Raw genomic sequence first — 17,475 nt, forward strand, 5'->3', positions numbered from 1 at the left:
TCATCAATATAAAGAGTCTAAGTATCGCAGGTTTTAGCAAGATCCTCTGTTTCTGCAACCTCAAATAGCCAAAGTTCAGGTACCAGCCTTGGTCTGCTTTCTTATGCTGCAGCTTGTCTAAGTTTCTAGGACAGGAAGTTAAAAAGATTTCAAATTTAATTTTAAAGAATAAATGCATTTCAAATGTAAAATATTGAATATAACTTTTTCCTTTTGTGCCCTGTGGCCAAGGATGGTTGGTTTGTAGGCTTTTTACTCTTTCCTCTCCGTGCACACTCCTGGCTGCCTCATGACACATCTGTGTTTGTCAGCTGGTCAAAGCAATTTAAAGAAAGTACCTTGGTTGGAAGGGATGAGGGGAAAGAGAAAAAAAAAAAAGATAATTGAGAGGGGATAGTGACCTCAGTGCCCTGTTGTTGGAGTCTGACCCAGCTTTCCCAGATATAAAGCAAGATCTATAAAAGATGAGATAGGAAAGAGCAATCTTCTGTTTCTGATTATTACTTTCCTGGTATTTGTTGGGAGAGAGTCTGCTTGCTTTTATCAGATGCTTTGAGATTTGGCAGTAGCAAAATAAGCCTATTAAAATAATTTCTTTTTGCTGGTTTTTTTTTTCCTGCCTTGAAAAAGTATAATGGCCATCACCTTTTTTCCCCTTGTATGAAAGCTTGTGCTGAGGTTGGGAATAGCAAATAGGAGTATCCAAGAGATGCCTGGATACTGCTTTTCTATTTTATAATACACTCCTGATTTACCGAAAATATCCACACCCTTGCCAAAGAATACCTTCTGAGAAAGATAAGTCAGTGAAAGATAAACCTCCCACAATGACCTTATGTACTGCACATACTTATGGTCCTTAGCTGTGAAAAACAACATAAAAAGGGTGTGTTGGCTGTGCAGTAGCCTGTTCAGGTGTCTACCATTCTGCACCTCCCAGGTCTGGTAAAACCTGTGGCTGCTGACAGGCAACTTCCAGCTCATGGGGTTAGATCCTTAATTCAGGAGAAAAATAATTATTCCAACTTACTTCTCTGATTGAACCAGAGTATTTGTGAGAGGTGGTTGCTAGCCTCAGGGGAAGTTGGGAGAACATTTGACAGAATTTTTACCAAATAATTTGCAGTACTATGTACTCTTGTGGTACACATTTTAGCTTTCAAGCTCTTCTTTTGTTGGTGATGTCTTTGTTTTCAGGTCTGAGAGATTTAAATTCAAGTAGTATTTGAAAATATGTAGGATCCCACTGGATAAGCTTAATTTTTATAAAGTTTGGCAACTTTATGCATGGTCATTACAATGCAGTGACTTGCAGGAGTCCATCTGATCCAGCTGGGTTTTTTATCCTTGGGAAAGATCTGAAGATAGTTCCTACTGGTATTTTTCCTGTACTTAATAATTCAACTCAAACCTACCCCTTCTGAGGTAGGCTTACTGTGGACATTAATTTTCATCTGTCAAGTACTTTCTTAACAGTGTGTCTTGACCTGATGCCACTTTTCTACATTACTGAAGCTTGCAGTTATCTTGAAGGTTTTGTTCTGTTTAATCTATAATTAGAAATAGAAGGCAGCATCCAGTTACATTATTTGAATTTTGAACTTCCATCACATACCAAAAGGTTTCTTCTACCACCAAGGGGTCAGTTTTTTAGGAAAAGAGATCTAAGATATGAAATAGGGAGCCAGCAAAGGTGTCCCCAGTACTGCAGAGGAGAATGTGTTTCCATTGAACCCATCAGTGGACAGTGATATCTCTAACTTATGAATAGTTAGAGATATCACTGATATCAGCAGGCCCCTCATTTGCGGAGAAGACATTGCTTATTTGCAGAAGTAATTAGCTCATTGGGGAGCAGAGGGGATGTAGGCCAGAGAGGACAGATCATACTTGCAGCTTTTTATACTCCATGTTTGAAAACTGGGGTCTTACAACCTCTGCTGTGGAAGCCACCAGGTCAGCACCAAGTAATAGAAGGGCTGATGTTTGTACTTAACATCTTTTCCCTTCAAAGCATTTAAGACATGATTAACTGAAAGGAAGTAATACTTGCTATGTCCCTTGTCTGATATGGCTGTCTTCCTCCAAAAATACCAATAAATCCAGTTGTGAATCCCAAGAGAATATTTTACTTGCTGAAGGACATTCTTCTGGCTCCCTGCTGAACACTTTCAAACAAAAATAAATCTTAACATTTGTTCTCTTTTCTACACAAACTGGAGAACAGTTGTATAAATTCAGTTTTTCACTGAGATTAAAAACAAAGATGTGTGCTGCACAAAAGGGGAAAGGATGTTATTTGGATTTGGGTTCTGCAGAACATGAGCTTTTGGAGTGGTGTGTGTCTCTTTGAGCAGACCTCTACATACAGTGAATTGAACCCCTGACTAACTTCTAGAAAATGAAGCAGCTGCATCTTTGCAGCTAAACTTAATCTAATGAGGAAATGTTAAGAACTTACTTTAGTCAAATATCTTTGAAATTTCTGGTACAGATTTTATGTGACTGATACTGATGTGGCCACTTGAATAATTTTTGTATGTGCATACGGAAAGCAGAATTGATGTTTGCATTTGTACGTGCAATGGCTGAGAAAGTGTGAAGAAGCCTTCAGAGTTCGGTGTAACTACTTCTGAAAAAATCAGCCTGGTGATTTCTGAAACACAGGGATCTGGCACCCCTTTTGCTTGTTCAGTACTTTGTGTATAAAGATGTTCAGACCTAGTAAGTAAATTCAAAGTGACAGCCCTTGTGCGTGCTCAGCACACATGTGGATACAATGTGAGAGCAGCAGGTGGTGTTTGATCGCTGATACTTTTTAAATATAAGAATATTTCAGCCTTGTTGCTCTGACTATTCAATTAAAAGAGAACTATTGTCTCACAGCCTGCTTGTCACAGTCAGCTGCAACCAGCAATAATTAGTTGTGCAGCTATGATTTGGGTTTTTTTCCTTCAGTGCTGTTACTCTGTGTTTGATTTAAAATTGTAAAATAGCAGTACTGACTAGGTACCTATACTCACAGGATTGATGGGTTTCTGGATGTCATCTACACGGGGCATGTTGTTTATCTTCTGTGCCACATTCAAAGAGCCCCTGAGCAGAGACAGTTTCATTCTGTGACTGTTAATTTAAAGCCTGCCATCCTGGGGATTGTGTTTCTCCTTCGCGCTTTGAAATTACTGCGGTTTCTCAGGCCTGAGTTGTTCAGTCTTTCTTTTTTAAGTTTGGAAAATTATAAGAGATTGCTTCTACTCCCACTTTGTCTCTTGATCCCTGGTTTGCCTGTCAGCGCTCTGTGATGTCTGAGTGTTATTGTTTCCATTCTAGCAGGGAGGTTCTCAGTAGCTTCTTTGAGAGTGCCTCTCATTGAAATCCTTGAGATACTTTGCATTCAGGCCTTGTCTGTCTCTCTTAAATGTGGGGGAGAGGCTCTTTGGGAAGGACTCAAAGACTACTTTCATCAATTGCTAAGGCCTGTTAGGGTTAGTGTTCAGACAGCACCATCAACAGAGATTGATTGTATAAATTGTGAAGTCTTCCCAGTTCTTTTTCATCAGCAGTATTCTAGATAGCTCCCTCACCACGTCTATTCAATTTCTGTTGTTTTTTGTTTCTTTTTAACCACCTGTTACCCAAAGCCTTGTCTTGGTGTTTCAGACATAATGCAATCATAGCCAAAAAGCAAGAGATCACTCAATAGGTGAGGTGTTGGAGCTTGCATAGAAAACTCATAAACTCCTTTGGTGATTGAACTCTTATTAACCCATTTTTTAGGGGTTCCCAAGGTGATAACTTTTGTAAGGGAATTACTCTCAAGAGAGACATCTCTTCTCCCCTTTCTACCTCCAATTTTGAGTCTCTTCTTTAACTTATTTTTCCTTCATCCTCGTGGCAGCAGGGTATCATGACAATGCTCAGGGAAGGTGAGTGCAGTGCTGTGCTTGGCAGGCTGCTGCTGGGGCATTTGACAGAGCTTCTTGTCCCACTGACAGCGGCTTCTGGCTTTCTGACATTAGCCAGTCTTTGGGAACAGGGCTGACACAGAACGGCTCCAAACTTTTAAGTTAGGGCAGAAGGTACCTTGACAAGAGTCAGTAGACATTTCTTTCAAAACCAGATGTCCCAAAAGTGAGGCTGGGGCCAGAGTTCACTAACAACATAACATTAAAGGGTTTCTCTAGTCATCTATTTAATATCCCAAATCAACTTCAATAATTTTTGTTCTACAACTATTTTCAAATCATTGAAACAGCATATTTAACTTGGAGATTTTTCTATGATATTTGTTCAGAGGATGACCAGCAGTATAAGTTTGCATGTGCCTAATAATAATGAGTACTTGCTTCATAACTTAAATGTTGCCTATCCTTTTTGTTTGCACTGGCATCTTTTCAAATCATTGCATTTTAAAACATGAAAGAAAATGCTTTTATTGTATTAATTAGTCCTGTTGCATGATGAAAGCTTCAACAAATGCAGTGGATGGATTGTGTGATCTTATGTGTCCAGCACTGTTTTTCATAGCTTTAAATAATCACAAATTGAGGTAAAAATGTCTCTCATAGAGTATGAGAGTTAGAAAGCTTGGTTTCTGTAGTTCATTGTGCAATTTGTTGCATGACTAGGAGTGTGTTGTTTATTCTAAAGAGACATCACAAAGCTCTTATGATTAAGACCACATGATGTATATTCAGTTCTCAACTGTTTGTAACTTAGCCAGACCTTAAGATATGAGGTTAAAATTTTTCATTCTATGTATGGAATAAGATAAAAAAATGAAATGCTCTTTTGGTCAGCAGAAAAAAACAGCATTTGTAGCACCATTTGTATTCTGAAAGGGCACATCAGGCATGAGAACTTTTGTCTCAGAAAATTTTCCAGCTTTTCTGTTGGAGACTATAGAGTTTGAAGAAAGGATAGGAGGCTGGATGCCAGAAGGAGGAGCAACTCCCTGGGGTATCAGGGCACAGGGCAGGATTGGGAGACACCAGGACAGCCCCATGCATCAGTAGCATCCCTGGGGATGGGGCTAGGCTGAGGTTTGGTTTGTTTTCTGAAGATGACCCAGGCTGCATTATGAAGAGGAGACTGTGGATAGGCTGCATCTTTCTCTTTTTTACAGTTCTGTCTGTACTGAAGGCGAGATAACAATTTTCTGTAATAGCATGCTAAACATCACCTGCCTCTTCAGCCAGGCATTAAGATGCAGAACTTCTTCACTTTGATCTCTTTTGCTTGTGACAATGAGCCAAAACTCAGCATAGTCAGCTCAGAATTACCGTGATTACCAAGGTCTGGTGCTCAGACTAAGATCTCAAAATTTGTCTTGGATCATCCCTACTTGAAAAATCTTTCTCATCTCAAATACTTGGGTCAAAAGTGTGGGTAACTCCATCACTTGGGTTTAACTGTTGAATATCATGGGGTTTGGTGGAAGTAGGGGACTGGGGGAAGCATCCAGAAGTGAGGACATAAGTTGGCTGACAGGCAGCCACAGGTGTCAGGTGGGGGAAAATGTAGAGGATATCTTGACTTGATTTTATTCACGGTCTTGTTGGTCTCTTTTCCTCTTGCCTTCATGAGTCCCTTTTGAAGGCTGCATATTTTTTTTGACGACAGGACAACTGGAGCCAGGAATGGTTAACTTGAGAGCTTTATCTCAATATAGGAGTACCAGTAGGAGATACTTCAGTGCAGTACTTTTGACTCTGAATCTTTTGTTCAGTTATCTTGTATAAGAAAGTAAGAATGCCCCCAGTTTTTTTTGTTCAAGCTTTTAGAGTGCTTTGGACAACTCAACCTTTCTTTCATACCTTTAAAAGAAGATATGATCAATGGGCCAAAAATAAAATTCATAGTTGCTTGTCCGGATTGACTGTTTGGCTCAGGTGTGCTTAAATTAACTTCTTCTATTGTGACCCAGCTGGGGACCTAAATAAATTAATGGAATCACAAAAATGGTGATTAGTTTAGTTGTCAAGTGATACTAGCTTCAAAATCTTTCTACCTGTGAACTTTTAAGATAGAGAAACATTTTCAGTCATTCACAACTAAGAAACAATATTTTTGAGACTATCACTTGGCACAAATGGCTACAAGTGATGATCTATAATATTTAAGATTTTTGTGTTTATTTTTTATCCAGATGAGGTTCCTAAGATGAACTTGACACTTTTTCGGTTACAGTGTAGTTTGAGGAAATATAATGCTAGATATAATTGAAACACATGGTTAAGTATTTTTTAATGATTATGAGATGATTAAATTTACTGAATTATCTCAACCCACACTGTTCTGATACTATTAATTTGCCTTAAATGAGTTGAAGCAATGCACAGCAGCTATGTTTGCTATGTAGCTTTCTAGTCATTAATAGTTCATTATACTTTTTAATGTCGATTACCTGTTAGTATGATTATGGTAAACACTTTCATGTACTAAAAACTCATAGTGCTCTGTGCTGCTGCTGAATAAACTACCATGGTGTTACCCACAGGTATATGAACAATAAAATAAATCAAAATAAAATAAAATAAACTTCAGAAATATATGATGTAATACAGAAATACGTGATTCAGTAGGAATTCTATTAAATTTATAATAATTTTAGGCACAGTGAGGCTATCCTCTAGGTGATTCTTATATCTGCCAGAGAAGGCATTTGAGTTGATACCATTTCATTTTTTAAAGTAGATTATGAAACAACCAGAAGATTAAATCCTTAAGAAAATATGAGACAGAATAACCTTAGGAAGTTTCTCCATGGACAGTGGCAATGACCTCACACTGCAGTGTTTCATAGTGGAGAGAATGCTTTTAATAGAAATTTCAGCATTTTTTTCCTTTTCTTATCAAGGAGAAGTTGCCAAGTGTTTTGGTTTCAGTGATTTTGTGTGAGCTTGCAACTTGTGCCACCTGATGTACATAGTACACAGTAGCTATCAATGTCCTTAAGGGCAATATTAGTATGAAGGTTATTGCGAAGATAGTTAATGCTTGTCAAATGCTTTGTGTGTGTTTTGCATAACAAAAAGTTTAATTACAAAGTTCTTTCAAACTCTTGTTGTTTAAAGCTAGAAGGCATGACAAAATGTAATACAAACCCAGCACAGTACATATTCAAATAGTCTGACAGATATTTATTCTTTGCGAGAGCTTTGAAATTGAATCTCCGTGATACTCCTTATAAAATTCAGAAAAGGAGTTGTCACTACCGCAGATATAAATTAATTATACTCTTGTCTACTTTTATTTTCATCAGCATTCTGAAAACTCAGGAAGTTGACAGGAGAAAGATGTCACTTGAGATGCATGAGCTGTAATAAGCTGCTACAGGACAACAGGAACTACAGACTGTAGAACAGGAAAAATTCTTAGCATTACCTACAGTCCCTATGTGAATGCCTAGTGATTAAATGCGAGGAATGTATAATAATTCTGCTTATATAACCTTGTAGTTAAAGGGATAAATAAACTAAAAATAATTTCCCTCTTTATGCATCAGAACGCAAAGGTTGCCATGCTCATAATGTTTTTAAATGTTCTTTAAGGAAGGCCTTTTACTCAGAATGAAAACCAGAAAGAAGGAATAAGCTCTGTTATAAGTAGTGGTTTCTGTGCATTTGCAAAAAGAAAAAAAAGTAACCTGGTTTGCTAAAATCAGAATTCTTCTGCTATTGCTTTAAAAGGTACTGAATGTACTCAATAGGTCTGACAGGTTAATTCTTCCACTGGTTTTACAAAGGTTGCATATTTGATTAGGAGTGATGCATCATATTTCTCTGCTTGACTGGAGCTCCTGATATTAACAGAATGTGCTTCTGCAAAATATTGAGATGAGAAACTGAAGGCCTTCCACTTACACCATCTTTCAGATGATTAGATCTGAATGACACTGTTGTAATATTTTTGACTTAATAACATCTGTTACATTTATACTTGCTTGGACAGTTTTGCTCAAATCCTTAACTTAACCTTTGTAGTAACACAGAGGACAATATATTGTGTTTTTTATATATGACACAAGTACCATGTGTAGGAAATTAACTTGATGGTTAAGATAATGATTGATTTTATTTTTCAAGAAATGAAAGATGCAAAGAATGATGCTTTTTGGAGTTTTGTTACTTCTGAAATGATAAAAATAATTCACGGTAGTTGTAATTCAGAACTCACTGAATGTTATGGAAGTCTCCCAAGTAGTACATTTAGAATACTTCAGAGTCTAAATTCTAATACTTTAGAATACTTTGAAGTCCAGATTCAAAAGTAGTGTTTATAATAAGAATGAAAGGAAATTATGTTTCAGCAGCATTTAACTGCTGAACATGTCACTTTGGGTAAGGATTTGATGAAGCAGGAATTATTAACTGTACTGACTATAAATGGATACACTTTTTGGACAGTAAGTAAATATTTAACAGCTTGTGACTTACATTAATCTAAAATTACTTGTTAATAAAAGTTTCAAGAAATTTATATAAATGTTTTAAAAATTAAATATTTAAAATTCAATTGTTTGGGGGTTTTTATGTCTATTACTGTGGATTACACAAAAGGTTTGTGTCATATCACATGTGAATTGGACATAGTATCTTACATTGATTATATTCCACTTGAAGCAAAGGTGCTTTGGAATTCATCAACAATTTCTGTGGTTTTTTACTAAAATTGATTTTTATTGATGCTATTGATCAAAAATTGGAGACAGTAACAAGACATACACTTTGGTTATCTTCTCCCAAGCAATGCCACCCCTGAGGGCTGATCCATTGCATAACGCTACAACAAATGGCTTCAAAAGGGTGTTTCCAGCAGAGCACTGAATAATGTAAAAGTTTACGTTCCTATTTAATTGTACATGACCCTTTTGAAATGCCAACTGTTCCTTTAAAAAAAAAAGTTCATTCAAAATGTATTAACAGGAGGAAATTTTATTAACTCATAATATGAAAATTCCCATTTGTAAGAGAAGGAAGGAGTTAATTTTTGAAATTGGTCTGTTACAATGAGATTGAGTCAGCTGGTTTATTAGATTTAGGAAATCTTTTTTAGTCATCTTTCGTATTGGAGGAGATGCAACAAGAATCTTCAGTGCTTAGATGTTTCCATTAAAGATTACAAATAGTTTTTGTAAATCAACTTGCTGAACTTTTTCTTTTCATGACTTGCAGGTTGTGTTATATCCAACGTCCAATAGCCCAAAGTCTCCTGATCTGCACAAAATGATAGTTCCCAAAAACAGCCAGGACAGTGACCTGAAAATTAAACTGGCAGTGAGAATGGATAAACCACCTCACATGAAGCACTGTGGGTAAGTGTCCATTTCCTGGCTGTCTCTATTTTATTATTTTGTCTCGCTGTGCCTGTGTTTTAACAAAGTATCTAAAAAGTATTTAACAAAGTATCTAAAATCATAATGTTTGTAAAACATTGTAAATGTCTAAAACATTTCCTGTACTGTGGTATTGTGTTATATCTTCATTTTATACAAAAAGTTTGGACTAGTCAGGAATAACGTTCATTTCAGATGTTCAGTGATGTGTAAATACAGATGATGAGCTACATCTAAAATGCAGAACTAAGAGTACAGTCTCATTTATGTACTGGTTTTGAATGTTACAATTTATGGCATTTTGTTAAAAAATATTTAGGAGAAAAATATTTTCCCAATAAAATATCATTAATTATATACCTGAATAAAGTGGTATCTGCCACACAGTCTTCCTTTCTCTGTCTGCTGTATGGTCTTTCTCTTGAAAAAAATTTGTCTATGAATGCTAATTTTAAGGATGTTTTTCTGTCTAACACCGAAACTGTGCAGAATAGATTATTCATAAAGACAGCTCCTTTAATCAACTGCTGCCACTGTTCCTCAGCCCTCCTGCAAAAACAGGTAGTGTTGCTGACAGTACGCAAGTTTGTGTCTTTTGTTATAAAGCAATCAAAAAGAATCAATGCTATATAGGTTTCTTTTTAGTCTCCTCCTGTTTATATTCTGCCCATTGTACACAGGCAGTAATTGCCAAAATTTCCTATGCATTATGCTTTCTTAAAAAAGCAACCAAACTGACTTAAGTTTTGTCAAAGTGTTAATCAGTTGGACTCAAATTTCCCAGGTGTCAATCATATCCCTCATTTTGGTTTTGCAAAACTTAGATACAAATTATTAGGACTGCAACAATGGGACTTGCTGCATGGAGACCTGTGGCTGGTGACCAGGAGCTGTGAGGAAAGGGAGGGAAACCAATCATGGAGTCAACGGGGGACTGGAGCTACTGTGCTTGGAGACTGGAACTGAGAGAACTTTCAAGCAGGGCAGCAAATACATAGGGGAAATGGGATAATGTAGCAGGAGAAAGCAGGAAGACTCAAGTGACACGAATAAGTTGGAGTAGAAAGCAGAGATAAGTGTTTGTGTTAAAGCATGATGCTGTCCTGTGAGTCCCATCTTCTGCCCAATTCATTGGCACTCACCAAACACCTGTGAAATGGTTTGGTGGTGGTGGCACATCTTTGTCTAGATCCAGCCCACTATCATGGATTCAGTTTCCTGCTGCTGGAGGTATCCAGCTGCTGCAGTAGTGCAGGGAGGCATGGTGCTTCCTGCCTGCCCTCTTCAGCAGCTTTGTCAAAAGGCAGCCATGGAGGCTGACTTGAAGCACATCAGCAAAGAATGATGTCCAAGAGCTTCACCTGCACATGACCTGGTTCAATTGCAAACTTCCACCCTAAACACATCAGGGGTGTGTTGTGCTGCCATGTTGTGCAGCCATGCACCTATCCCAAGCAATGACTAGGAGAAGTTCCAATTTTTAATCAGGTCACTGATAATGTTAGGGTCATGCTGTCTGCAACCCCAGTTAAGAGTATAACATGCAACTGGATCCAGCAACAAGGAGAAAACTCCAATGTTTCCTCTCATCATGCTCCTGTGTTTCCCCAGAGGCTTTCTTGGTAAGGAGCTGTTCTTCTGGGATCTTCAGAGGGTCTTCCTAACCTCCCCAGTTCAGTTTTCCATACTGGTTTATATCAGTAGTCTTGTTTGACCATTAAAGAACCCAATCAAATATTGTTGTCAATAATTTAGTTCAACCATTATCCCTTTTGTCTGCTGCTGATGGTTGCTTCCTCAGATTGATTTTGAATACTCATCTCCTGGCACTGTGTTTACTTCTACATTTTACTTCAGGGTCATTGCTGTGACTATTCTTCAGGCAGATACTGTAGCTCTTCCCACCAAAAATGCTCTAGGTCAGTCATCATTTCCTTTTCTTTGTAGCTATTAGCTATAATGATTATTGTGTAGACACTTGTTAAGGAAAGTTAGGGCACCAGCAGAGGTGTGGACTTCTGCACCATTAACATATGTGAAATAAAAGAAAAACTTTATCATTCCTTCAATAACCATTGAAGAGATTGATGAGGTACTGTAGGAAACACTGGAGTTGCAGTGAGAGGAAGGAAAAGGTTATTTATTAGGAGGGAAAAGAACACCTGCAAGCAGAATTGTTAGTGTGTACAGTCAGGAACTATTAATGTTATGAAGAGCCATCATCCAGGCACTCTCTGCAGCTTTCTCTTGACTTCCTGGGTAAGTATAAGTATTAAGTGGTCATTTGATGTTTTTTCAAGAGGAATTCCCATCTGCTTCAACACACATATTAAAGCTGCTCTGGTTCTGAACTGATGCTGCGTTATCAGGGGTATCTGCATTAGTGAAGAGAGTGGAAACGTGGTGGATGAGAGGCAGTATCATCAGAAAGGCAAAGAAATATTTCACAGTTAAAATAGTTGAGGGTTGCTTGAAAGAAACTGACTTTTATCCCTATTTTATGCTGCACAGAAAGACTTCCTTGTAAGACTTCCTATTAAGTAACTGATGGTATGTTATTTGTTTCCTGTATCCAGTTTGATAAATTGGAATCTGATTTCGTAGAGGTGCATGCTACTAACAGCTATTAGCTGAAGTCAGTGGAAATGGGGCTTTAAATAATCATTGTGCTGTTCAAGTACAAATATCCTAAAAATTAACGTTTGAAAACTTAAACTTTTAGTATTTCAATTGTCTTGTTGTTGAGGGAAAATAGTACCACCTCCCAGGATCATACACATATGAAGGTGAATCTTAGGAAGCATCTGGTAGAAAATGTTCCCTCACTCTGGAGGAGCTGTGGAAGTGGAGGCACTGTCACTTTGCTCAGCCAAAGGTTTGTGCTCTGCTGAGCAGGGTTATAACAGTGCTAGGCTCTGCAATTCCCTGGAAAACCTGCACAATATGGAAATTCAAGTCTCTCTGTAAAGCAGGGTTTGCATAAGATATAATGAAGGAGGCCGTAGGATAACATCAAGTGCTGAAGAGCTCAAAGGCAGCTGCTGCTATCCTGAGTAGTGAAAATGACAGGGAGATTTTGTCTATTTTTATTTTATTTTATTATTAGAAGGTTGTCATATATTTTAGTACAGGGTCATAGAGTACATAAAAGGAACAGATACAAAAGGATGACAGAATGTGATCATCCTTTCTCCTGGAATTTCATCATGTCAGCAAGTTGAATTTTACAAGCCTTATAGTAGACGTCTAGTGTAGTTAGTGTGTTCAATCCAGCTAATTTATAATTCTTTATTGTATTTTTGGAGGCATCTCAGGCCTTATCCTTAACCAATGTTTGAGCTAGACCACTTACATTTTCTGTATGTCAGAGTTAACAAACTAACATACAAGATTCGTTGTCTCTCAAAGGAAAAGAAGGAAATCTGTTGGCATTACATAATGTTTTTCAGATGAGAATCTGAAAATTTATTCAGAGTTGAATTCAAATTTTATCCTACAGCCAATTGCAGAAGGATGAGTTTTAGTAGGTTAATATTCTATCTAAGATAATTACAGTAAGAGACAGTTTTGTAGATATGGGAACTGTGCCCAAATATTTCAGGTTCTGCAGGGTTGGCAAAACACACAGGCCAAGTCTAATGGTGGTTTTCAATTTTACCTCTTGAGAAAATTTTCCTCTTTTTAAGTCTGACTTTACTTACTAATACAGGGGATATGCTGGAAGACTTCAAAATTTGTCTTGCATTTATGCTTCAAGAATATTCAATTCTACAAATTATACTGTCTTGTACTAAAGTCACAAATAGAATTCTGGACTGCAGCACCTTCATGTTCTCACTTTGATTCCCACAGTCATAACCAAAAATTATATTTAAAATTAGATTATAAAGGAATTTTTAATTATTAATTATAATCTTTCTGAGAGCAAGAAATAAAAATCTTTATAACTCAATGCTACTGAGAATCTCAATTGCAGTTCATTTGTACTTTTCCAAAAAAGAGGTTTATTTTTATGTTGACACATTAATACAGTCAATCTAGTGTTACTCCACTAATTTGACTTTAAAAAAATCTAAGGAAATAATTCATGGTTTTTCTGTGTATTCTGTTATATGCTTTAAAAAATGGAACACTATTATACATCTTACAGTAAACATAATCTTATTACTTATTTTACATTTTTATTTTTATTTTTGCATGAAAGGCTCTCAAAGTGGGAATTAACTTGACTGATTGATAGATAATTATCCTGATTGATAGATAATTATCCTTTTGTATCTGAATCCTGTCGATACATTACAAGGCAAAGCATTCACAACTAGTCTGAGTAGTGACAAGGTAAATATCGCTCATTAATAGGGATTTGTAAAACATTCCAATTATTGACAATTCATGATAATCCAGATTCCTTTCTCATAATTTGTATTGTATTTACTTTCTCACAGAATGTGGTAACTTTTCCCTTATCTATAATTATGACCACATACCAGATAATTTTAAAATCTCCTTTACTTAGTAAAGCAAACATCCATATAAAAGATTTTTTTTTAACATTTCTGATATTTTTTTCTGTTGCAATCTTGAATCTAAAACAAATCATCAGAAGAAAGAAGTAAAATTTGAGCTTAAAACTTCCTCTATAAAATGCTAAAAGCCTGTTTATTTCTGTTGAGTTACAATAGCAGCATTAAGGAGGTACTGTTTGCTTCAGGAAGGCTCAGTTGGATCTCCTTAATTCATAATTTTGTTAGGGTTTAAAACCCCAGCAGGACAGGTTAATTGACTCAAGATATGTGGGTTACTCTAAATATCTTCTCTAATGCATAGGGGGTTTTTGATGTGCCTTTGCACATCTGCGTGCATTTAAATCATGCATTATTTTAAAAAGTAGATTGAGTTGTATCTTAGCATAGCCTAGTGGTTACTAAAAGGTATTATTCTGTTGCTTCCAATCTAGAAATAAAAAAGGAATACTGAGGGGTTTTTTTAAAGCTTGCTTTAAAAGGATTAGCAATGCTCAGTGGTCTTAACACACACACACAAACAAAAAGGAAAATAAATAAAGTAAAATTAAATTTTACTAATTACAGCCTGAACAGGACAATATTACTAAGTGGTAGTGTTTGGGTTTGACTTCCAAAGTAAAACATTTCAGCCCCACTCTTGCCCTGAACTTCTTCCAAGATTTGAAGGGCAAAATTCTTTTATGTTCTGTTCTGCTTTCTTCTATGACATGTTGCATATGGAACTGATATACCTTTAATTTCTTAAACTTTTGCATTTGGAATTAACATTCTAGGAGCATTTAGCATTTTCTCTCTGTCTCTCATCTGTAAAGAAAGCATTTTGGTGACTTCTTGAAAATTGTCATCTCCCTAATAATAAAGAATTTGTGTGAAATGATTTTTCTGTCACAACTTGTTGATGTTTTGGGTTTTGTTTTGTGGTTTTTTTGTTTATAATTGTATTTTGAGAATACAAAGATCCCCATTAATTCGCTTATGTTTTGGGGCTTTTTTTCTCTCTCTTGCACTTGAAATTGTCTGAGATGTTCTTAGGAGATCATTTATAAACAGTAAATATAGGTACTGGTTCCTGAATGTGACTGAAGAATCACATTTCTCCTTCTGCTGCTGTAGTTTGAGAACTAAAAGAAATCTGTGAGATGAATGCTCTGGTTAGCAGTCTTCTCAGATGTAGAATTAGAGGATAAGTAATTTTTTCCTCTCGTTTTTATGACACTTGTCACACATCCTTAGAGAGGAAGATGAGTATAATGTGGTTTGCAGCTGAGTGAATGAAACACAGGAATACACAGAGATCACCCAAGGTCACGTGCAGTTTGGTGACAGAGCTGAGGATGGCACTGGGGTCCGTGGCTTCTCAGTGGTGGGGCTGTCATGTGTGCCTGTCACCTGGATAGACCTCAGTCATTGCTGCTACTGAGCTCATAACTCAGCTGAGAGGAGCCCCAGGTCACTGAAATCAGCCAGAGTGAGGGTGGTGCCAGCTCTTATGGGCTGTTTGTCCATGGTCACCTGGCAAAGAAGGGCAGGATGAGAGAATTAACTTCACAACTTAAAGATGTGCAATCTGGGTTTGTGCAATCTGATGAGATCTGCTCCCACTTTCATTACTTCAGAAAAATATGCAAGGTGAATACATAGGAATTACTCTATTGCAACTCTGGGTTACTTGTACAGATAAAGTAAGATGTCAGGAATACAGTCACACTTCTCTTAGCAAGCGCTGCAAGATTCCTGTCACAGATAAGCCTTCATAATTTCAAATGTGTTATTCCTTAGTCTGAGCCAAAATATACAAATATGTCAGAATAACTTAAAAAATTGCTTTACCAACAGTAAAAGGATGAAATAGAAAGAATTTTTTGCTAATTTAAAACTTCAAGTTTAATTTTTTCTTAAATGAATAGGTGTAGAATTGCTTCAAAGTGAAGGAAAGTGTTAGAAACCTAATAATACTTAGGGTGTTTCCAACATCTTAGAAAATCCTTAACTAATGCTTGGTATTATATGGTAATATGAAGCATAGACTTCTTCAATTAGTGATATGTTCTATGAGATAAAACTTTGTATATTACTTTTCAACAGTTACTGAAAACCTGTTTCTCCTTAATGTTTTTCTCTTTTAAAAGCAAGAGCAGATTATCTGAGATTCATTTCGCTTTTTCATTTCTTACCAATATAGCCTAATTTCCTGAACCAAATGTTAAAATACTCAAATACTTACCTAATTACAGCATTTCTTCATCTACACATGTAAACTCTTCTGGATCCCTTTATAGTATTTGATTCATTTTTCCAAGTTTGTGTGCTGCATATCTGGTTGTAATCATAAAGTCAGCATAGTAGCACCATCTAGCTTTCTGTTTGCTGCTGTAGCATTTTTCCTTAGAAAAGGGTAGCAGAGCAATGACTTCAGCTACTGCCTCAAAGAGCAAAGTTCTCCCTTGTCCTTTGGTAGAATGCTTATTTTTTGGTTTGTGAATTCAAGACCAGGAAGCATAGAAGAAGTCAGATGGAAGCTGTTGAATTTGTTTGAATTTTACAAGCTTTACATAACATCAGATAGTTTGCATTCTTTTCTGATCATTTAATCATATTGCCTCACTATAGCAGCCAAAAAATTTAGGTGTTTAGGCTATGTAAGCATTCTCTGAGTTTTCTCAAAGCATATACTAGGTAGAGTGGGGTACCTTGACACGTTGGTTTATCAGTGCTAAGACACTGGCAATTGAAAAACAGAAAAGGTGCACTGGAGGTACTAAGGTAAACTTTTCTCTATATATAGAGAAAAGTTGCACTCAGAACAGTAGCTAGTATCTTTGTCATTTCTACTACAATTATTCCTAATTAGTCTCAAATAAATTTAGAAGGTAAATCTTTCTAAAAATGCTTGAGAGATTGCCCACTGCCAGCATTTTTTTGAGATGACCAGCAATCCATATACAAATGGGAGATTTTTCTACTGGCTTTGCACCCTTTGAAATGCCTCTGTGAAAAGATAATCCTCAGCCATTCTTCCTCATGTGTAGGAAAGGGATGATTACCACAAAGTAAAGATGTGTTCTTGATTCACTAACCAAATAACAAAAATATTTCTGATTCCTGTTTGTCGCAGTTGTTGCCTTGTGAAATCTTGCTACTTGTTGCAGCACTGTGGGATGCAGCAGTTTGCTGCAAGATGATCCCTTCACAGGAATTGTGTGTATTCATCTCAGCTGGGTCTAAGTAAAACTTAGTCTCTCCCTCTCACCATGACTGTATGTTGTTTGCAGTTTTTCTTGAATGTCCTGGTATTGGCTAATGGGATGCAACAATGTTTGCTCAGTCTAGCTGGCCTTTAGCGCCCAAGTTGTCCAAAGAACCTCATTCCCATCTACTCACACTGAGGAGCTCCTTTCCAAAGAGTACCTTATAAGCTAATTGGTATGTCTGGAATACAGAAAATGAACAAAAGTGTATATTTCCAAAGGGAATTGTCTCATAATGAAACTTATTTATGAAGCAAAAGGGAGGTGGAGGTTTCTTTTATTCTGATTGAAGAGGTCATGGGACTTGCTAGCAGAGATGTGGAGCCATAATAGTTGGCCAAAACGCAACACAAAACCCAGGCAT

At 36.8% G+C, this 17,475-nt stretch overlaps 1 protein-coding gene across 12 annotated transcripts in view; it reads left to right on the plus strand.

Moving 5' to 3' along the window:
- The window catches only part of CADPS2 (calcium dependent secretion activator 2), a 282,995-nt gene that overhangs the window by 136,802 nt on the left and 128,718 nt on the right, over positions 1-17,475 (plus strand). For all 12 annotated transcript variants that reach the window (XM_064422269.1, XM_064422258.1, XM_064422259.1 and 9 more), the window contains one exon: positions 9,177-9,316. In XM_064422269.1, coding sequence (XP_064278339.1) covers positions 9,177-9,316 — 140 coding nt within the window. The remainder of the gene's footprint in view (positions 1-9,176; positions 9,317-17,475) is intronic.

This window comes from Passer domesticus, chromosome 5, assembly GCF_036417665.1.
Source record: "Passer domesticus isolate bPasDom1 chromosome 5, bPasDom1.hap1, whole genome shotgun sequence".
In the NCBI taxonomy this organism is placed as follows: domain Eukaryota; kingdom Metazoa; phylum Chordata; class Aves; order Passeriformes; family Passeridae; genus Passer; species Passer domesticus.